Source organism: Carassius carassius, chromosome 15 (assembly GCF_963082965.1).
Source record: "Carassius carassius chromosome 15, fCarCar2.1, whole genome shotgun sequence".
In the NCBI taxonomy this organism is placed as follows: Eukaryota; Metazoa; Chordata; class Actinopteri; order Cypriniformes; family Cyprinidae; genus Carassius; species Carassius carassius.
Window position 1 is genome coordinate 11,063,395 of NC_081769.1, and position 23,620 is coordinate 11,087,014.

Here is a 23,620-nt window from a genome sequence, read left to right on the forward strand (position 1 = left end):
ATAAGCTGCTTAAAAGTAGGCCAGTACTGTTTTGCCAGAAAGACATAGCTGGGTTTTTCTTACGAGGTGCTAGTGATGCAGTTAAACTGAATTGTTTCTATACAGGCTTCAGTCAATCTACACACCTTTAGGGGGTTTTCCACATGGCATCAGCCCTGATGCAGCATTGAGTGAACCTATTAAAGGGAATATTTAAATGTTTAAAATAAATCAAATAAAACCTTGTCGTGTCCAACATTTCCAATATTCTAAATTATTATCATGCTACTGGCTACATGCTACTGAACAGGTATTTGTAATTTTGCAAATTCAAAAACAACAGCATTTTTTGGGTGGATTTCTGACCATCAGCCAAGTAATGTGTCTAGGACAGGTAGCTATTTTTTACAAGGCTTATTGGAATTTTTTTTCCTGTGGTGACATTTCTCGAAAATGGATACTTCGGTTCTTGTTTTTTTTTTTTTCGGCATGTTTTTTGATACTTTTTAAGTGAAATGTCCACTGAGTTCCCCTAAAACAAATGGTTTATTGCATTGGTTGTTATATGAGATTTAAGTAACAAGGTTCAGGAGGAGCGCGTTCAACAAAAGCAAATGTTAAATAAAAACCATAACCTAACCATGCTCATTTAAATTGCATATACTAGTCTTTGTTACAGGACTCATACTCAAGTGCTCTACATTGCAAGTGGAATGCTGTACCAGGTGAGCTATCAAGCAAGTTTACTACTGTACATTAGAATAGCCATTAATATGAAGCTGGATATGTGATGCAATCATCAAAATGTCTTAGCTATGAATCATGACCTGTGGTAAAAGTGTTTTGAGATCATAACATAGTATCCCGCATGTATTGTGCTATAATATATATCAACATTTCTGTATTCATTCAAGTTTGAGCTGTATAACAACAGATGTTGTAACAATGTAAGGATACAGATAAATGTTCTAATGGGAAGAAATCACAACACTTGTAATCTCATTGCGCACTTAACTGCTGCACTTTGATTAATGGGCCATACAAGTTAGAGTTATATTAGATGATGTATAGACGTGATACAATACTAATGAGTTTATTCTAGTGGCACTAAATGTTACACTGGCCTTGATTTTTTTTCACACTTATCTGTTTATATATGCTATTAGTGTATATATGATATTTATTTTTTTATTCATACTGATATTTGCTGATTTTCTCTCATTAAGAACACGTCTGATGATCTGCATGACTGGGATATTTCACAGAAAAAAGAAAATTCTGTCTTTATTTAAAACCTGTATTACTTCTGTGCAGCACATATGAAAATCTTTAAAAAAAAACATCTCAGTGTTCTGCAGGTTTAGAACAATGTGAGTGTGAGTAAATGATGTCAGAGTTCAAATTTTTGATTGAACTATTTTTTGAGTTTAACAGGTTGGAGGACAATACATTATATAATTTATATGTTACAGATATGATGAACTGGTAAGTGAATAGAATTATTATTATCTTCCATGAAACAAACCAAATAAGTATAATGATAGTTGCATGCAACAGTTTCCAAAGCTGGGTGGCCAGACAGACTGCCTGGCAGATGATTATAGGGAATCACACACATTACACACAAATGTTCAATTGTGCAAATGACATTGAAACCTACTTTATGACTTTGAGGGCCTCAAGAAAGAAACTATTCATATTCCAGACAAAAAAGGACAAGTGTCCAATTGTGATGTCACATTTGAAGTATGGATACAAAAAATCACAATAGCAGATTGGAAGTCTGTTTAAAGGGCACCCAAAGTCAGAAAATCATTCTTTTGATCACTTCTTCATAGATATAATGTCTGACAATTTGGCATAAATGAGTAAAATAAGTTCCATTGGCATGTTTGTTTAAGTGTCTGCTCCTCTCACATTATATCTGAAGAATGTTACAGGATATTGTTAGGCACTCAACTAAATGCTTTAAGCAAATCTACAGCTGTCCCAGCAGACTTGGACTCCTTCAGCCCTTAATTGTTAAAGAGTTTGAGGAAATGCATTCTGGGTATTAAAGATGTACACCACAGACATGACATAATAATTCTTAAGACCTAAGGGAGGAATGATTTGTGTACAGTTAGTCACATTATTCCCCCTTCCTGAATTTGTGCTATTTGATTTACTGCTGTGGATGTAAAAAGGACACGATTTCTCTCTGGGGTCTGTGTCTGTTAGTTGTAAATCCAAGGAGAACTTGCTCGTCTAATTGCTTCTAGAGGAATCACACATCTCAGCCTCCTCACTTAAGATGTCTGATGGAAGCATTAATGTATTCTGAAAGTATCTGCTGTACAAACTGAATAACTGATACAGATATAGCAACAAAACTTTGTATTTTATTTACAGTATATATATAGAAATCCATCATTGCTGAGTGATATAGCAGGCATTAATGCCTTTGATAATAATTAACTGAAGAATAATCGTTGTGTAGATTCTAGTTGTGGTCATTTATTATATTATGCATATGAATAATAGTTCATTTATAGTCTTCAGGGATGTATGATGAATGAGTTATTTGTTCATATCTATTCACACTTAAACTTTGCATTGATTCCCTATCTAAATATGAATGCTCATGTGATAAGACGGTTTTAAGTTTCACTGAGAATTCAATTTAATCGAATGCTATTAGATTATTCAGTGGTTGTATGATATACAGTATTAATAGAATTAGGGGAATTCCTTTCTTCTGTCTACTATCATGCTTATTATACAGTACATATTGTAAATTAGACTGCATACAGGAATGGAGAGTTATACACTGAGCATGTTGAACATTCATTTATCAGATGGTGAACATGTTAAAAGCATGAAAAATGACATCATAAAATCCAATCATGTATAATTTTAAATATACATTTCTCTGTTCAGTTTTGTCGGGTCTACCAGTTCCATACGTGTGTCTTCCTCCTGTTCTCCATGTTGGATTTACTCCTGTGTTGCATTAATAAAGACTATTTCGATTATCGTCGGCTCCGTGTTCCTTTCGGCAGCATATAGCGTGTCAATATTTTTATGCCAAATAAATTATATATGTAATAAATACAAAACTTTTACACATTATAACAGCACATATTACAACACTTATTACTCTTGGTTATGTATTATACATTTTTAACTATCAAAATGTTGTTATTGTTTTCTAAAAGGTCATGAAAAAAACAATGATCAGTTTTAAATTAATATTAACATATACAATTTTGGGAAAATATAGTTGTTCATTTCTAGTTCATGACACATAATACATTATATAATGTTAACAAATTGAACTGTATTGTTTATCCTTTTTTCATTGAAACTAAACACTTTTTTGGAAAATGTGTGAATTGGCTCTTGTCATTAGTTCACAAACAGCCACACAATAAACTCATCATCTGTATCATTAACACAGTGCATCATGTTTTTGATATTAAACACCATTGACAAGCGAGAGTATTTATAGGCTCAATGCCTGTGTACGTGGCAATGAAACCAAGGACTGCAATATATGTTATTGCATAGTGAGAAATGCTTCAATATGCCTGTTTTCCCTGCCTTCTCTATCCTAATCCAGTTGTGAAGAACTGACTTTCCGGCTTCTTGTGGCTAATGGAGTGTCAAATCACACTTCCAGCAGCTAAATATACTTGTATTCAGCACACCCTATGACGAACAGAACAATCTAATTCAGTTTGGCTGTCTTCATCTCCAGTCAGTGTTAAGGTATGATTCATCTTCCCAGCTTTGGCTAGATGTGTGAGGCGTCAGGGTGGCGAGGATGTCCAGCGCTTTGTATAGAACTGAAGTGAATAATGGACAGTTTTAGAATAAATAAAAATAATATTGATGATCCTAGATGATCTGGGTGTGTAATAAATTACAGTGGTAATTTTACAGCAGACTCTACAGTAAGCATCCAGTGTAAAGTGTAGATGGTGTAATACAATTATCATGAGCTTAGAGACATCATCTAGCTCATAAGCTGGAATTTTATTTAAAGTAAAATACTTTAACAATGTCAACCAGTTTCCAGAATTAATGAATTTCCATGCTATTTCATGCTTCAATAACCACCCATTTAACTTCTCATGCAGATTTCTTTATCACTGGAAATATATCAATGGAATAAAAAAGAAAGATGAATTAATTACTGTAACCATTACAGTGAATTTAGCTGTAACCATTTTGGAGCTGCTTTGATTTTACATAAAGTGTTTGAGTATTAATGTATTGATTCAGAATTAAATTTAAAATCCATGGATGGATGGATAGATGGATGGATGGATAGATAGATAGATAGATAGATAGATAGATAGATAGATTCAGTTTGCATTATAAACTCGTCAATGAGGATTCCACTTTGAGAAGAAGGATTAATACCTCACCCAAACCACATTGCAAAGTGTGACTCTGTTGTGTAAATGGATCCTGTTCTAGCAGAGAGTTAATGTAAATGTCAGTGTCAGTATGTCTCTCATGCGGTCTGTGACTTTCCAATAAAGTGATATTTTGTAAGCTCTGATCACCACACAGCTCTTTCGTTCATTCTCAGGTTGCTGTAAAGTGCCCCATTAGGATCAGGCATAAACATCTAGCTGACCAAGCACACAAAATAACCCATTAAAAGGGGCATTTTCAAATAATATTACAAGCTTTTAAAAACACTTAATGCACAGCCAGCAGAAAAAGAATTATGAATAGATTTTACCTCTCAAATGTCAATACTCTTGCATTTGGTCTTTATATGTTGTATTCCCCACTAATATACAGTCAATATTTTGTTGTTTAACATTATTGAATGAAATATGTCTTAAACATAAACTGAAGTCTCTTTTTTTCTTTGCAGTGGGAACTGCCACATTCATAACTAAGAGTACATGTAGCTGCCTGCACGGAAAGGAATCAAATGTTTGTTCCGTGTCTTCAAAGCATCTTAAGAATTTCCATAAAACAATTGATTCTTTATTTTTAAAAACAGAAATTTAATGAATTGAAAAAAAGAATGAAAAAATCATCCCCAGAGATATTGAATAAATAGCAAAAAAAATAAATAAATAGCTAGTAATATTATCTGATTATTTTTAGAAAAGTTGACAAGTGTGTATGGTCTTTTCCTTATTAACATCCATCTGAATGGGTAGAGTTTCTAATGAACTTTAATGGTGAGATCCTGCTTACGGGGAGTGACAGCCAAACCCCTCCCATTCTGTCTCCTCATGCTTGCTTTTTCAAACACAAACATATGCACACACTCTCACACACATCCAAGCACAGTTACACATTTACAGTCTTGCATGTCTGGACAGAATGATCAATAAAGAGTCACAATCTTCAGACCACCTTACAACAGCCTCACGCAGAGGGGTAAGCAAATAAACATTTTTATCACTGTATTAATAATGGTATGATTGTTACAGAAATGTATGTATTTTGTATTTGATATTTGTTTTCTTATCAGATCATGTATCAGATCATAGAACAGATGTGTTTCGATTAATAGAGAATTTCATTGATTTTGATTTTGTTCTCTTTTATTGAGAGTTATGATATCTTTGAAATCTGCAATATAATGTTATATATACAGTACCTTTACAAAAGAACAATATGTGGGCTCGCATCTCAAAATTAATATATGTGTATATAATATATAATTTAAATAAACAATTCCATGGTAAGATGTTTTGGATGACAGCACAGAAGCAGTATTAAAATGATGTTAATACTGTATGTCTTTGAGTTCAAAACGCTAACCACTTTCTTTGATCAAATTAGAAACTGAAACCATAATATGGGTTAGAGTAAGAGGCTCCAGGATGATATGAGAACATACTTACATCTGGTTGAGTAGGGTACAAAACTGAGTGTGCTCCAGACCATTTTTACAGAAGATGACAAACCTTTGATTAACAGAGTGCCTGTGGACTTGACAGTGTCTGGAAGAGTTTCCCAAATCTCACAACATGACAAAAAAAAAACAGAAAAAAAAACATCCAAGCAAATGCTGAAAGTCATTAGTTGGGCAAATCATTTAGAAAGTAACATTTTTATTAACAGTTCCCAGGCTCAACAAGTAACCCTCTTCCTCAATCATTCACTGTAAAATGATTTTGTCAGTTAAAAAATAAATAATAAATAAATGCTTTATTACATAATATCTAAATTGATTAGATAATATCTAAATTGAAGCATCGTGATTACAAGGTTGCATTAAGTTGCCTTAAAATTTAAAGCTCACCTCATAATTTCAAATGCACATTTGAACCTTTTTATGTGCATGTTGGATAAATGATTGATTGATGTCTAGATTCAAAGCATGACAATATATATAGTTTTGTAAAATAATAGCAAATAAAAACTGTACGTTTTTTATTCTTTTTTTCAACAATCTTTTATTATAAATAGTTTTCAGCTATTAGTTGCATGAGAATTAAGCTGGATTTTTGATATATTCATCTTTTTGTCTGTAGGTGAGGATGGCAAAAGTGGCAATAGCTTTTGCCGCCGCCTTTATGCTGGCCAGCATAGCAGTCATCATATCTATAGCAGTTGTGCAAACTCATAAGAAGACTTATATATCCCGTGGATTAAAGGTAAAATTATGTAATTTTTACATGCATGATACAAGTCGGAGCCTATTAAACTGACCAATAAACTGGGTTCCCTTTAAAGTGTATAAAATTATGAGGCATGAAAGTATAATTGGTTAGTATAATTAACTCATTAATTTGTTAATGAATAATATATAATATTATTTGTTTAATAATATGTAATATGTGGTTAAACTATATGTTACACATGAATGTTTGTATGTTCAGCTTATGTAACATTCCTAATAAGTGTTGAAAAACAAACATCACACATCACACATATGGAACACTATTCATTTACAGATGAATAGTGGGCAAAATGTGGTGAAAGATTATTATAGTTATGATTTACGGATTATGACTTTACATAATACTACTTTCAGCTTCCTATTACTCAGTGAAAACAATATATATATATTTTTTTTTTTACAACACTCACTGGAAACCTATTTTTCTACACACAAAAACTACTTTCAGTGGATAATCACCATTGATGGAGTTATTTAGTTCCATAAAACAATGCATCATTAATCTTTAAATAGATGATCCTTTTGATGACTCATGAAGTCAATCTTTGAATATTTTCCCAACGGAAAAAAATATACTTTTGTTAGTTTCTTCCAAAAGGGGCTTCAGGCAATTAGACATGCCTGCTCTTGACTGCTTCACTCAGTCATGATTGAGACCATGTCAAATTGCTATTCACCAATGCATTTTGTGGAGAGTGCAAATGAATAAGCTCTTTATGGCTTTGAAAGAAAGAGAATTTGGTGGTGACAGTTACTGTAATAATGTCTTTCATCACTTCTGTTGCTCTCTCTCTCTCTCTCTCTCTCTCTCTCTCTCTCAATATCAATCTAGGTGTGCTTTATTGGCATGACAAAAACTGTACATTTGTATTGGCAAGCAGTTGCAGCTGGGCTGCTTACAAATAGTGCACATATGTATTAACAGAAAGAAAAAAAAATAGTTATAATAAAATATATAAAAAAGTATTAACCATGTAGTGCAAAGTGAATTAGTGTATGTGAATGTATAAGTAAGAAATAAAATAAAAAATAAAAATAAAATAGAAGATGGTAAAATAGAATCTCTCTCTCTTTCTCTTTCTCTTTCTCTTTCTCTTTCTCTCTCTCTCTCTCTCTCTCTCTCTCTTTCTCTTTCTCTCTCTCTCTCTCTCTTTCTCTCTTTCTCTCTCTCTCTTTCTCTCTCTCTCTCTTTCTCTCTCTCTCTTTCTCTCTCTTTCTCTCTTTCTCTTTTTCTTTCTCTCTCTCTCTCTCTCTCTCTCTCTCTCTTTCTCTCTCTCTCTCTCTCTCTCTCTCTCTTTCTCTCTCTCTCTCTCTCTCTCTCTCTCTCTCTCTCTGTCTCCAGTATGGTATTGTTTTGGATGCAGGCTCCTCCAGGACCACTGTGTATCTCTATGAGTGGCCTGCCGAGAAAGAAAACAACACTGGGGTTGTGAGGGAGACCAAAAAGTGTCAGGTTCAAGGTACTGATCAACTTATTCTTTACAGTGAACAGCTCAGAGATATTAGTGGAACTTTCCATGAATTCTGCCCAAGTTGGGTGTGCCATGATGTAAAAAAAAAAAAAAAAAAAAAAACATTAATAATAATAATAATAATAAGTAGTGTAATAATAATAAGTATAATAATAATAATAAATGCAGGTAGACTGTTCTTCACAACATTTATTGAAATAGAAAAAGTGAAAAAAACATTTTTGGTAAATTAATAATTATCTTATATAAAAAATAATAATAAGTATAGTTCTTTACTACTCTCTTTTACTACTGTTCTTTACTACTCTTTTAACATAGGCAGTGATACAATAATAATGAAACTTAAACATTTTATACATTACAGAAGGTAATGTAATAATAAAATGTGTCTTTTCAAGGCCCTGGCATTTCAGATTTTGGTAAAGATGCGGATCAGGATAAAAAGACATGGGAGAGTTTAAAAGATTGCATAGCATATATAACTGAGGCCATTCCCTCCCATCGGCATAACTCGACCCCAGTCTTCCTTGGGGCAACAGCAGGGATGAGGCTTCTACAGTAAGAATCCTTTTTTATATATATATTTTCTTTTTATGTTCGTATCTCTATTGCTATATTTATCAGTTGAGTCATTTACTGTGATACTGAGAGTTCAGTGTTAGAGAACAGAATTAAATATGAATAGCAAAATATTAAATAAAAGAAAATTGGTCTTATGCGCATGTTCAGAGAGTTACAATTATGTCCAAAGTGTTATTTCTCAAATAACAATACATTTTAAATCAATCAACGAAGAAATATCGAAATATATAGTTGCCACAAAGTTAAACTGACACGATGCATGCCATATCGTTGCAATAATTTATATTTTTTATTATTATTATTTTTTTACACAGTATGAAAGATGAGGAGACTTCCAACGCTATTCTGAAAACCATCAAGAACTACCTTAGCTCTCTTCCTTTCAATTTTCAAAATGCCTCCATTATCTCTGGACAGGAAGAAGGCCTTTATGGCTGGATCACCGTCAACTACCTGAAGGGGAACTTCCTAGAGGTCAGTCCATGGGCAGCTTTACTGGGCAGTGGGGATCTTTTGATTCTTTTTTTTTTTTTAAGGTACAGTCATTTTATTACACAATATTGAATCTGAACAAAAAGTACAGAAAACAGAGATTTATTGAACTTTTTACATTTTTAACTTTAGTCTGTTTTATAGAAAAATCTCTGGAATGCCTGGGTACATCCTCATGGGGCTGAGACAGTTGGCTCATTGGACTTGGGTGGCGCCTCCACCCAGATTGCCTTTGCCACTTCTGATGATGCCAAAGGTGAAGACCTCATTAAGGTTTCACTCTATGGCTATGAATACAACATCTATACTCACAGTTTCCTCTGCTATGGGAAAAATGAAGCTGAGAAGAGAGTTTTGGCCAAACTTGCAAAGGTAGAGTACACTCATGTCATTGTCAAATGAATTAGTGTGCATTACTTGTTTCATAAAATATAAATATGTTTTATTTATGATACAGTAGGTAAAACATTTTAGATCCACATTGGATTTTTCTTTTAGATTGCATATGAATTGTACCTGTTAGACCGCTTCTATTTGCTTCACTTCCATCAGTACACAAAGACACTGATCTGCAAAATATGCCTAAAACCTTTTTTCTAAAATCCATTTTTGCTGAGACATGCAATTAACCCCATAGCTTATGCTTAACGTTTCCCCGAACAATGCAATGTCAACACTTGTACAGATTGCACTAATATCAGCCATTTAATGTAGGGTTAAAAAAGAGAAATTAATTTCATTATATTGTCCTGATTTCTACCAGAAATGTTTATATTAATATTTTCTTTAAATGCATTGTACTGTATTAGGTATTTCCTAACATAAAACTATCCTAACATTAAAACAGACTTGTTTTAAACACATCAAAGGTGGTCTGTCCCACCCCAGCGGTTGAAGTGTTTTCCAATTTATTAAATAGTGTTAAATGCTATTTAAATGTAGTGCAAATAGTGGCAGATATTATTTGAACTTCACTGTAGTTGTAGTACATTGTTAAATATTGTTCAAGAATAACAACATATCCCGTGTATATGATACGAACATCAATGTATGCTGGCTTAATGGGATCTTATCTTTCCCTAACCATATTGAACCTGCTGATCAGTAAATGTGTTCCAGGAAGAGGATTGAGCATGAGCCATAGTTCTGAGCGTGCACAACTGGAGCTGTACGTGTCATGGTGGATGTACCAGCCCATTTGATTGTCAGGATTCTTTTGTAATTTTGTCTATCTCAACCAGATAGTGGTGGGCAGAACTAGCGTAAATAACCTTTGCCAACAAGTTGGGCAATTTTCACTTCATTTTTTTTTATTTTAATGATTAACTATTTTAATGACCAATTACCTATTATCAATATAAAAAGGTAACACTTTATTTGTTTTAATGTATTACTTATGCCTTGTAATGCACGTTATAATGCATTGTACAATCTCATGAATAATTGTGACCACAGTTAATGAATTATAACATTTACAGTATCAATTCATTGTTACACTATGTATTTTAAATTCATTTGTAATATTTACGACAAGATATAATGTAATAAATTACACATTATGAATAATTATAATACATTATAACCTCTATTTACCTTTTATAATGCATTATAAAGGCTTTAAGTATCATTTTACATAGTTGTCATGATCTCTCTCTCTCTCTCTCTCTCTCTCTCTCTCTCTCTTTCTCTCTTTCCCAGGAATCCACCAACTGGGCTAATGTGAAGCACCCCTGTTATCATTTTGGCTACAATAACTCCATGCTTGCAGAGGAGGTTTTTGGCAGTGAATGTACACAGAATGATCTTCCAACGAAGTATAGTCCAAAGCGAAATATTTATTTTTTTGGACAGAGTGACCCTGAAGGGTGCAAATTATTGGTTAGCAGTATCTTTAACCTGACATCCTGCCAGGGAACTGAAAACTGTTCCTTCGATGGAATTTATCAACCACCACTCAGTGGAGACTTCATGGTAGGCATAAAACGACCATATAGGTCGTTTGTGCAAGCACCTTATTATGACCTATGTTTACGTTTTAAAGTTAAGCGTCCTCTAGCGGGCGTAAAAATAAAAACAGTATCGCGTTGCGTCTGTCATCATGAAATGACGTATAACGTCATTACCAATCAAAACGCACGTTTATTTAAATGCAATGTGTGGGCTTTTTACACTGATCAAGTCAAGTCAAGTCACCTTTATTTATATAGTGCTTTAAACAAAATTCATTGTGTCAAAGCAACTGAACAATTCATTAGGAAAACAGTGTGTCAATAATGCAAAAAAAAAAAAAAAAAAAATCTCACAGTATTTCCTACATATTTTACTAGGTGGCTTATTCATTCGAATGACCACACCTAACCCCACCCCTAAACCTAACCCTCACAGAAATCATGATAAATTATGATCTATTGAGCATATACATTTTCGTGCACGTCCATTCCCTGGGATCGAACCCATAATAGTATGATTACCTATCAAGGTTTAACGCAATAATCTACCAACTGAGCTACACGAAATGCAAATCAGAGTGCAAATAAAAGAGTACAAAACATTAATATGAAAACGGCCTTTTGCCGATAGGGGCGCAATTGTAGTATACGCTCTGATGGGTTGTATTTCAGGGATTTGGACAAACGACCTGTACGAGCGTATTGGTTGGAGGACAGGTTGCATTTCTCTTAGTTAAGTTACATGCTGTAGCAGAAATAGTGGTAATGCTTTAGATTAGGGAGTACATTTTCAATAACTAAGAGTTTTCACTCAATTAAATCCTAGCTGCTTATTAATAGTTAGTAAGGTAGTTGTTACGTTTAGGTTTGGGGTAGGATTAAGGGATCTAAAATATGGTCAGAATAAGGAATTAATGTGTGCTAATAAACAGCCACTGTGCTAGTAATATGCATGCTAAACAACTAGTTAATATTTCACCCAAAAATGAAAATTCTGCCATAATTTACTCAACCGCATGTCATTTAAAACTTGTATGCTGTTATGTTGTCTGTTGAATGCAAAAGGAGAATAAAAAATAAATAAATAAAAATAACAAACAAAATCTAAAAAGGACATCTAATTCACCGTAAAAGAAGAGAAGTATACTATACACCAAGGCTTTGGAAGCCATATAGTAGCTTTGTGTGATCTCAATGATGTAATGTAGCTCTCAAATCAAATGGGTGCCTTTATGGTTAAACCTCAATAATGGCAAATGTCATTAATTCCTTGCATGTTATTGTGACCAAACGTTCCGACATTTTTGTTTAGGCTTATGCAGGCTTCTACTGGACTGCTTGGGCTCTTAAAGTGAATGGATCCAAAAGTATGGAGACTTTCAACATGAACATGAAACAGTTTTGCTCAAAGGACTGGGAGACTGTGAGTATTGACCAACTGCATAATCATGACTGGTAGGATAACAGAGACTGGAATAAATGATTCTTTGTGTAGATTTGATTGATGTGTAAAATCAATAAACCAACCTTTTAATGTCCCCCGACCCCCTTTAGCTCAAGACATCCAACAAAAACATCAGAGAAATCCATCTGAAGTCCTACTGCTACTCTGCAAATTATGTGCACAGCATTCTTGCAGACGGTTACAAGTTCAACACAGACAACTGGAAAAATCTAAATTTTCAGAAAGAGGTACATATCTTTTTTTCTTTTTTTGGTATATTCACAATTTCTAGCAGGATTCTGACAAAGGCCAAATGTATTTCACTGTTTATTGGTTTACAAAAATAACTAATCTCATTACAAATAAACTTAGTACTGCTTTAAACCAGATACACATCAAAAGAGGAAAATATTGCTATCATTGTAGTTTTGAGAATGACACAAATATTAATTTTCACAAATTCTGCTGCCTCAGTTTTTATGAAGGCAATTTGCATATACTCCAGAATGTTATGAAGAGTGATCAGATTGCAATTGGTGGCAAAGTCCCTCTTCGCCATGAAAATTAACTTAATCCCAGAAGCATAATCACTGTATTACAGCCCTGCCACAAAAGGACCATCTGACATCATGTCAGTGATTCTCTCATTATCACAGGTGTGAGTGTTGACGAGGACAAGGCTAGAGATCACTCTGTCATGCTGAATGATTTAGAATAACAGACTGGAAGCTTTAAAAGGAAGGTGGTGCTTGAAATAATTTTCTTCCTCTGTTAACTATGGTTACCTGCGAGGAAACATGTGCAGTTATCATTGCTTTGCACAAAAAGGGATTCACAGGCAAGGATAATGCTGCTAGTAAAATAGCACCCAAATCAATCATTTATCAGATAATCAAGAACTTCAAAGGGAGAGGTTAAATTGCTGTTAAGATAGCTTCAGGGCACCTAAGAAAGTCCAGCAAGTGTCAGGACCATCTCCTAAAGTTTATTCAGCTGTGGGATCCGGGCACCAGCAGTGCAGAGTTTGCTCAGGAATGGCAGCTGTCAGGTGTGAGTGCATCTGCACCATGGACTGTATAAAAACATGGACGTAGTGTCCATGATGTCACCCGTAGACTCCTGAAGAGCGTTTTTGAAGCCAAAAGTGTGCAGAGCGAGCCGTCGCCATCATGGCAATGCGTCACCGCGTGACTCTCCCGGACAATCGAAAATGGGCAAAAAGGTGGGAGCTGGTTGCTGAAGCCACGCCCACCTAGCTCGACAGCAGTGACAGCAGCGGCAATCCACCTGTCACTCAAGTGACCACACCCTTAATATAATTTAAACTGATGAGTTATAAAAAATTCAACCTCCTCACAGTTGTCATGAAGGGCAAAATTAGCTATATAGACCAAAATCATTTTTTTGAACCAAGCTGTAAACGTTATTTTCTGCTGTAAAATTGGGCATTTTAACATGGGGAGTCTATGGGATTGACTCCCTTTTGCAGGCTTCACGAGAGAGAGAGAGAGCGGGAGGTTGCCGCTCGATCTGCATGCACAGTGAGGCCAAGACTTTTGGAGGATGGACTGGTATCAAAAAGGGCAGCAAAGAACCCACTTCTTTCCTGGAAAAATATCAGGGATGGACTGATATTCTCCAAAAGGTACAGGGATTGGACAGCTGAGGACTGGGGTGGTTGCTTCTCAGCCAAGGCTCACTCACAATTTTGCCTAAGAACACAGCAGGAATAAAGAATGGTACAAACTTCTGACCATCCAAGAACAGTTTGGCAATGAACGATGCCTTTTCCAGCATGCTGGAGCACCTTGCTATAAGGAAAAAGTGATAACTAAGTGGTTTGGGGAACAAAAAATCTAAATTTTGGATCCATGGCCAAGAAATTCCACAGACCTTAATACCATTGAGAACTTGTGGTCAATCCTCAAGAGGCGGGTGAACAAACAAAAACCCACAAATTCTGACAAACTCCAAGCATTGATTATACAAGAATGGGCTGCCATCAGTATGGGTGTGGCCCAGAAGTTTATTGACAGCTTGCCAGGGCTGAAATTCTTCTAATTTAATAAGTGAATTAAATTAGAAGAATTTAATTCACTTAATTTAATGAATTAATTAAATTAAATTCATTCATTAAATTTTTTAATAAGCGCAACAGGTTGTGGGTTCGATTCCCAGGGAACACATGTTAGGTAAAAAATTTAAAAAAATAAATAAATAAAATAAAATGAAAAAAATGTTAGCCTGAAAGCACTGTAAGTCGCTTTGGATAAAGGCATCTGCTAAATGCATACATTTCATTTTAATTGTAATTTTAATTATACTTCAGTATACCATAGTAACATCTGACAAAAATATCTAAAAACACTGTAGAAGCAGACTTTGTGAAAATGTATATTTGTGTCATTCTCAAATCTTTTGGCCACGGCTGTACAGTGGTGGCCAAAATTATTAGAACACCTGACAGATCTGAAGATCTGATTTTTTTTTTTTTTTGCCTCTAAAATATTATTTAATTTCATAATGTTGATCAAACATGCAGATGGTAGTTCTGAGTACAACAAAACTTGATGAATTGAGTCGTACTGTTTTTATGCACTTTTAACTTTAATATTTGGTATGTCCACCTTTTGCAGCAATTACAGCAGCACATCTCTCTGGCATAGTGTCAATATATTTCCTGAGAACACTAATGCTAACCTCATGCCTTCTGCAACTCAAGCCAAAGGCTTTCCTTTGACTGTACAATAGATCTTTCCAGTTTATATTCCAACTTGCCCCAAATTTGATGGGGTTGAGGTCTAAACTTTGAGGTGGCCAGTCCATCATTTTGAATGTTCCAGCAGATTCCTTCCATCGCAGGTCGTTCCGGAAATAGTTTGTTATATGGGTATTGTAATGGCAAATTCAACAAAAACAACTGAAACCTCTTAAATATGCCAAGTATTCTACTAATTTTGTGATTTTTGCAATCTGAACACATTACAACATTGCAAATACTGCACATAAGACACTAAAACTCAGAAATTGGTTGATAAACTTTACAAATAATTACAAACAAATGGCAAGTTAAACATGAATTTTTACAGAATACTGTAAACCAGAAATATTCATTTAAATGTCTTTTCACAGTTAATGCATTTCTTAGCACCTGAATTTTAAGGAACACACGTCGAATCTAGTAACCTATGTCCTGTATCAGCGCATGACTGTGATGTCAAATATCTACCAATGATATTCTCTCCCCCTCCAGCAAATCAGTTCTGTCTATCAAAACTCTGAAATGAACTGGACCTCTCCATATGTCTCTTTGTGTTTCACAGGTAAATAAGACCAGTATAGCGTGGTCCCTGGGCTACATGCTTGCACTTTCCAACATGATCCCAGCCGAAGGGAAAATCATCAAGCTACCCATTAACAACGTCCTCTTTACTGGTCTCCTCCTGCTGTTCTCTGCTTTGACTATTATCACCCTTACGTACCTCGTCATTGCGCTGGTGCGCTTTTGTTATTGAGGTTCTTGTACTGAGTTCTCGTCTGCAAGACTAGTGTTTCACCCAGGGAGGTATTGTAAACCAGGAGAGATTTTGATGTGTCAATGCAGAATTACCTGCTAAAGAAAGATTATAATTATAAGAAGGTTCAGCGGTGCTAAGGTTAAAAAAAGACACCTGATGTGAACACCAAACCTGTATTCAATGTCATTCTATCCAAAAAGGCAGTGTACAGGTCTTTCTAGCCCAGGAATGCAGTAGCAAAGTCTTGTACTGGGGATTTGAATGAAAACACTGAAGACTAAGACAAGATTTTAGCATATTTACAGTGAAAAGTATCTATTAGGTCCTGACAATGTTTTGATTGTGTATTGCATCTAATGTTTGTCTCGTTCAACTGCATCATCCTTTATGTATCATACATGTGTATTTCTGCATGTGCTCTTCAGCACACGTCGTCTTTGGACGAAATATGTCATATTACTCTAAATAAATGTTATGATTGTTAATACAATATTAATGTGCAGTGAGGACTGGTGATTATGTATTTCAACTGATGGCATTTGACATGTAATGCTATTAAAGTAAGTAAAATTAATTCTAAGGACACTTTTTATATACAGTAGACAAGTCAAGTCATCTTTATTTTACACATATAGTGCTTTACATGACACAGATTGTGTCATAGCAGCTTTACAGTGTTAAACAGGAAAATAATGTTTCCACAATGCAATAAAATGTTAATTATGCTGTAAAGCAGCTCTTTAAAGAGAACAATAGTAAACATTCAATTTTCCAGGTAAAGTCAGCTCAGTGTTGATTCCTTGATGTCATCGCCTTGTTTGTACAAAGGGTAAAGTCAACAATGGAAAGGGACCCAAAATCCACTGGTGACAGAAATGGAGAAGAAGGGTAATAATAATTATAATAATAACCTTAGGAGAAACCAGGCTCAGCAAAACAAATACATAAGAAATATATTCTAAATAAATCTGAAAATTCAGTTCGAACATAAAAATTTTATCCAAATTTCTTTATAGGAGAATAGGAATGATTTTAATTTGTTTAATTTAGTTTTCTTTGGAATAAGATAAAGAATATCAAGTCAAAATGTATACAGAGCATACTGTATATATTTACTGTATATGCATTTGATTTTATTAGATGCAATTCAGCAATAATATTATTGAAAATGCAAAACAAGTATAAAAGTATCCATAAAGGTTTTTAAATTCTAAGTGTTTTATTGTTTGTTGAAATATTACAGAATTATTTAAAATTCAGTAAATGTGAGGCTGTTTTGCAAATAAATACAGTTGTTCACATATTCTGCATCTTCCTCCTCTGTAAAATCAGAGGTGTTGTTAGCTTTTTGTTATTTATTTATTTATTTATTTATTTATTTTTATTGCGGCTCCAGTGGGTTTTCTTCTTTTTCTTCTTCCAAACAAGATTCCTGTGCGATATTAGAGAGAGAGAGACATTGCTCAATGTACTTGCCTTTTTCCCAATCATCTCCTTCTGTTACTCACCATTCTACCAGAAGAGGACAGTACAGTCCGAAAATACATTCTCAAGGTGCCTTAATTATTTTTTAGAAGTACTCTTTATGGATAGTGAACCAAAATGTGAAATATTTTTTGAACAATACAACTGATATAAATCATTTTCTTTGTAAAAATGTGAATGAAATAGTTTTACAAAGCCCTACATTTCATCCTCTAATTCACCAAAGTAACTGTTCTTGTACTCTGACATGATCATTTAATGTGTCAGAACATTTCATCATTTTGTTACTTTTTTTTAGATGACAGTCGAGGTTAACACCAAGTTCCCACAGAAATATTTTCCCAAAATTAACAGTAGCTGTAACTTTGATTGAAATTAGTTACCACTGTAAGTTTAATTGTCTTCTGCTTGAGGATTTTGTTTACACAAAAATTAAATGAAGATTACATACAACATTTGTGAAATCACTAAGAGAGCCCAGCCCACGACAATAAATCTCCTCAGTATGTTCTCTTTTTTTCTTTTTTTTAAGTCTCTTCTCATGTTACACAGCACATTCCTCTCCAAACATCCACTCTGCTTTCCCTTCTCAAGTCCACCGTCCTCCTGCAATGTGTTGCTAGAGATCAGAGCTTTGTTCTGAGACTTTGGAAACTTTGCAATGGAAACTCAAGAATAAACCCAGGGAAAGTCACTAAACAATGTGACTTTGGATCCATCTCATGCATAAACCGGTCCAGCTAAGATGAGAGTAACTTAAAGAAGGTTTACATCATGAATAATACTGTATTTGCATGGATGAGGAGTGCAGGAATGAAGATGATGTGGCGCTGATGCTGTGATTGTACAGCCGGAACACATTAGACGTCTATCAGTGGTTTTTATAATGGTAAGTGTCCAATTGAGAACTTTTCATTGTTATACTAGCTCAGAATGATTTGTTTGTAATTACTTTTGCACATTGACTGCTTTCCTAGAGTTTATATTGCACAGGTCATGTTTAGTGGTGAATTATTAAATACTCAATGAATATTTTTTGAGATGAGCTTTTATTGTTTAACTCACAATGCAAACCTTCACAAAACTGGATAAAAGTGTTGCTTTTAAAATGTATCTGAATTCAGTAAAAATAGAATCAAATAGCTCAAAATAGTGCTCTTTGCAGAACGTGGCACTAAAGCACATTGTGTGTATTAAGATCAGACTTCTGATGTGTGTCTTTATACTCGGCAGGAAAGTCTTTGTTTTCAATAATGCAAGAGTTGTACAACAGTGCCTAATGTTTTTCAGCATTGAGAATTCTTTGAATCATTCATCCTAGCTCCAGCCCTCCTCAGCAGACCCCAGCAGACCCAAAGACAGGCGTTCTTGCCTGTGAGGGTTAGGTTGCAGTTACCAAGCATTGCATTGCAATTATTTGCAGAGAAGGCAATGAAAAATGCATGTGGACTTTATCTGCTGATCACTGAAAGACTGCGATGAATCTAATGTTTTATGAAGTAAAATTATTTAAAGTAATCTTTGATATGGATCACTCGTGCATTCAGTGAAGACTCTTTGATGGTAGAACATCCAGCCAGATGTTACTGCAAAATAAAAGGACCCTAATGCAAAGCTTAAAATCTTACCTGCTTATTATGTTATATGTGCAGTGTTGGGAAGGTTACTTTGGAAATGTAATAGGTTACAGATTACAAGTTACCCTGTTTAAAATGTAATAGTAGTGTAACTTTTTCAATTACTTTATTAAAGTAATGTAACTAATTACTTTTGAGTACTTTTTGATTACTTTTCTAAATTTGTGAAATTTAAAGAATAATAAATAAAAGCATATACATCAACTTAAATACAGTTATCTAATAAGCATGTGTCGTATTCTGTGTAATAAACTCCTAAACATTGGTGTTTTTTTTAAACTGCTGTCTCTGTATATGATGATAGTTTTCTCAAAATAAGTAAAATGCACATGAAGTGACACAGAGCAGTTCTAGAAATTATGTTTATGTGCTCGTGTACTCCTATATTGAGGCAGCAGAGGTTGAAAACACTGCAAGCTTCAGTAGGCCTATGTGTAGTAAATGAAACCATGTCTTTGCCATTAATTTACAGGAGGGGCGGACTGGGAAAAAAAATTCAGACTGGAAAATTCAAACTCATACAAACAAATTCATGGACAAAACTATTTTTTATCTATTTTAAATCTTTAATTTGGGGACATGCAAAATAATTATAAGTTCTCTCCTGAACTGCACCTTCACTTCCATTTTTCTCTTCAGTCTCTTTATTTTGCCCTGTTATCCATCTCTCTCATGACTTTAATACTCAAGATTGAACAAAACTATACAATACAATACTCTACAATACTACAATATCTTTATAGAAAAATCCTAATACTGTACACGAGTCATGTTTTCCTTACAAAAATTGACTTGCTTTTTTTAGCCTATATAAAAGTAAAATAACCTTGTTTTTTTGTTTTTTTTTGCAAATGGATTTGTATTTATTTTTAAATTTTTATTTTTGGTGATCACAGTTAAACAATAGTAACCATTTTCTCTGGATTTATAGTTAAATATTAAAATGTTAATTTTCGTAAGGGTTGTGTTGTTGTCTGTCGTAGCTCCCCTAAACCTATAAAAAAAAATCTGATTGTTTTTCAGATAAATTCCTACTGTAACATTACAACTGATAATAATGATGTCCTTTATATAGTTTTTTTGAGTGATGACTGATGAGCAACGTGCTGCTGCTTGATTAAATAAATAAAAAAACAAAGACAAAAAAGCATCTTTACAGATGAAACTGACCTGAAACCCTGAACACTAGTTCTGCTTCTCTGCTCCAGCTGTGCGCTTCCCCAGTCCACTCTACTCTCTCTCTCTCTCTGTCTCTCTCTCTCTCTCTGTCTCTCTCTCTCTCTCTCTCTGTCTCTCTCTCTCTCTCTGTCTCTCTCTCTCTCTCTCTCTCTCTCTCTCTCTCTGTCTCTCTCTCTCTCTGTCTCTCTCTCTCTCTCTCTCTCTGTCTCTCTCTCTCTCTGTCTCTCTCTCTCTCTCTCTCTGTCTCTCTCTCTCTCTGTCTCTCTCTCTCTCTCTCTCTCTTTCTCTCTCTTTCTCTCTCTCTCTCTCTCTCTCTCTCTCTCTCTCGCATTGATTACTCTGAGTCTGATCCAAACCATTTGGCGGAGGCGCGGAGAGCGCGCGAGTCATGACTAACACTTCATGACTTATTAGAGATTTAATTATCAAATGGCGGATTCGCAAATGATCGCTTTAGTACATTCGGCAGGCAATTATACAATAATGATATTAAATAGTGGGGCAAAATCGGCTGCCAGGCCACCGAAATTGTCCCGGTTCTCCCGGTGTCCAGTCCGCGCCTGATTTCCACAGACACGCAGAATGTGCATTCAAGTGTACTGACCTACTTTTGATTTAGTCATCCAAAATGTGGCATATTCCGTCCGCGTTAGGCATTCCGTTTTTATGACTGGATTCTACGAACCATAGTCAGTGCGATTTGGGAAAGAAATCAGTTAAATCTGTATGTGGATGTGTGTAAATATTCAAATGTAATCCCCTTTGTAATCGTAAAAAATTTCATAAGTAACTGTAATTTAATTACTCATTTTTTCGTAGTAACTGTAACTAATTACAGTTACTATATTTTTGTAATTAAATTACGTAACGCTGTTACATGTAACTAGTTACTCCCCAACACTGTATATGTGGCATTAATCCTGGCAACATAACAAACACTACAACAATATTAAAAAACTGCTGCTACTATTATTGTATTACTACACTCTTAGAAAAAAAAAACGAATCAAAAAAATTTACCTTTAGGAGTATAATGAAAAAATTCCGAAATAATGCGTGTATACACGGCATTGCGAGACAAACTGTTCCATGCCTACTGATACTGGCATCCAGATGTTGATGTTAAAGCTGGAATTTAGTCTAGAATCCATCTGGAGGTATTTTAATAAGATTACAAGGTGTTTTGAAACTAAAACCAAATAATCATACCTCGCAGGGAGATTTGCTTATTGTCTGTATAAGATAACCCCTTTTCCACCAAACCCTTTTGCACTAAACCTATGCCAGAATGCTGTGTTTGTTTTTTTGTTTTTTTTTTACCATACTAGTCGATTTCCTTTTTTTGAACAAAAGGAAACCCCTGGCACTTAAAAGCTGGCAAGAGCAAAGGGGTTTTATTCTGGCAATCCTTCCAAATGGTTTGTTGGCATGGAGATGGTGCTTAATTGCAGGTTGCAGTATTGTTGACACCAGGATGCTAAAAGCTCCTGCAGTTGTCCAATTGTGGTCTTTCCTGTGTGGACAATACACTATTTGTAGTGCATTGTCTGGTTTATTTGTATCATTCGTTTGTGTTCTCTAATCATGCCTATGTGTATATCTCAGATTTCTTGCCAGTTTTTGAATGGGCAGATTTCTCTTTTGTTTTCAGATCCAAGTACTTTGTTCCAGTAATTCTGCAGGTCCTGTTTAAGTGTTTGTTCTGTTTGTGTTGGCTTATGATAGCTGGCATGACTTTTCTACAAGATAAGAAAAATAAAATGGTTTATGCCAGATTTGCCACAGATTTATAGATTCTGAAAACCCACAGGATATTGCCATCCCTAAACCTGTCTCTTAAAGCTTGAACATGAAAATATAATACAACCAGTACAATAAAACCAATACATTACTGTCATTTTACAGTTTTTTTTACGATTACTTTACATAATTTAACAAAACCCAGTTTTGGCACACACGTGGTACATACAGTTGGATTCTGTTTGAACCACTTAGACACTGCTGTTCTCAATCTTAAACCCTTGTAACATTTCAGTTTTTGATTTTTTTTTTAATATTGTTAAAGTACATGAAAATATTGACCTTACACAACACATGAGACAAGTTCTGCCCATTTATGAAAATATTTATAGTATTTCTCACCACATTGTAAAATCGTTCGGTACATCATTGCAATTAGGTTTTGTACAGAAAATCAGAACATATTCCAAATACAAAATAGTACAGTACATAAACTTTTGTGGAGATGGGGGAAAACATCTTAGCATCAACTCTTCGCATGGCCAACTCATCCATACCACAGTCAATGTCATCCCTCACAAGATAGCGAGGAAGGAATCCTTTTGAATAGTGAATCCTTAGTAAAAGGAGGAGTAAAACATAGGGTCGGAGATCATAAACCTTCCACTGTCATTCAGAAGGGGAAAAGCAAAGGAAGGGAGAGTGTTGTGGGAGGTACTGGAATAATGGAACCAGACACCTAGGCTGTCCAATACTTAGTCTGTCTAAAAACAGTATTTAGTATGTAGTCGGTGCTGTACGTACCTATTTTGGCATGCAAATACCATTGGAGGACCCCATTCTGTGTGATTGCAGCATATTGTGATGCTACTACTACGTTGACCTGGGACATTCAAAATAGCTCTGTGGCCATAAATGTTTTTCCCTATTCCGCTTCCTCTTCCTGCACTGCTGCCTTTCATTTTTGTTGAAAACATAAATTCACCTGTTGCCTTTTCATTATGCTTACACCTTAATTGTTGAGTTTACAGTTAAGTATATGCACACCTGATGGCCGTGTTTAATAAATTGGTTCATAAATTTAATATTTTGGAAAGCAGTGCCTTAAAATGGCAAAGAAGTGACATCATATTAGATTTCTGTGTCTACGTGTGTTTAGTGTCTGCAAAACAATGTGTGTAATGTTTTGCAAAAAGTGGGAGGTTGAGAATGTGCTTATAGTTGTGCAGAATTGGGCTGAAGGTTTTGCTCTTTGAGTGTCAGGTTTTACTAACTGTGTGTTATTTTTAATTTTAGTGTGTGAGAAATCATAAAAAACTGTAATGAAGTCTTTCACAGAGATGAAGCATTTGCAGGTGAGGTTTTAAACGTTTAGCGTTTTATTCAGAACTTATGCATAACATCTGTTAAATGTGACTCATTGCTGAACATCTTGAATTCACTTGTAAGAAGGGATCTATGTTTGAAAATATCTGTGCCATCTGGTAGAGGGAACCAGTT

General features: G+C 34.7%; 2 protein-coding genes across 2 annotated transcripts in view; both read left to right on the forward strand.

The window, feature by feature from the left end:
• The first annotated feature begins 5,253 nt into the window (after nt 1-5,253).
• Nucleotides 5,254-16,643, forward strand: entpd3 (ectonucleoside triphosphate diphosphohydrolase 3). The gene is made up of 10 exons (XM_059566991.1): nt 5,254-5,370; nt 6,474-6,596; nt 7,965-8,082; nt 8,493-8,652; nt 8,991-9,150; nt 9,313-9,540; nt 10,867-11,139; nt 12,430-12,540; nt 12,672-12,809; nt 15,885-16,643. Exons 1-10 carry the CDS (start codon nt 5,314-5,316, stop codon nt 16,074-16,076), a joined length of 1,560 nt encoding a protein of 519 aa, XP_059422974.1. The 5' UTR covers nt 5,254-5,313; the 3' UTR covers nt 16,077-16,643.
• A 1,452-nt stretch (nt 16,644-18,095) lies between these two features.
• Nucleotides 18,096-23,620, forward strand: part of gask1a (golgi associated kinase 1A) — a 48,183-nt gene continuing 42,658 nt past the window's right edge. Inside the window, exon 1 of the mRNA XM_059567349.1 lies at nt 18,096-18,453. Within this exon, the coding sequence (XP_059423332.1) occupies nt 18,451-18,453 (3 nt within the window). The 5' untranslated portion in view covers nt 18,096-18,450. The remainder of the gene's footprint in view (nt 18,454-23,620) is intronic.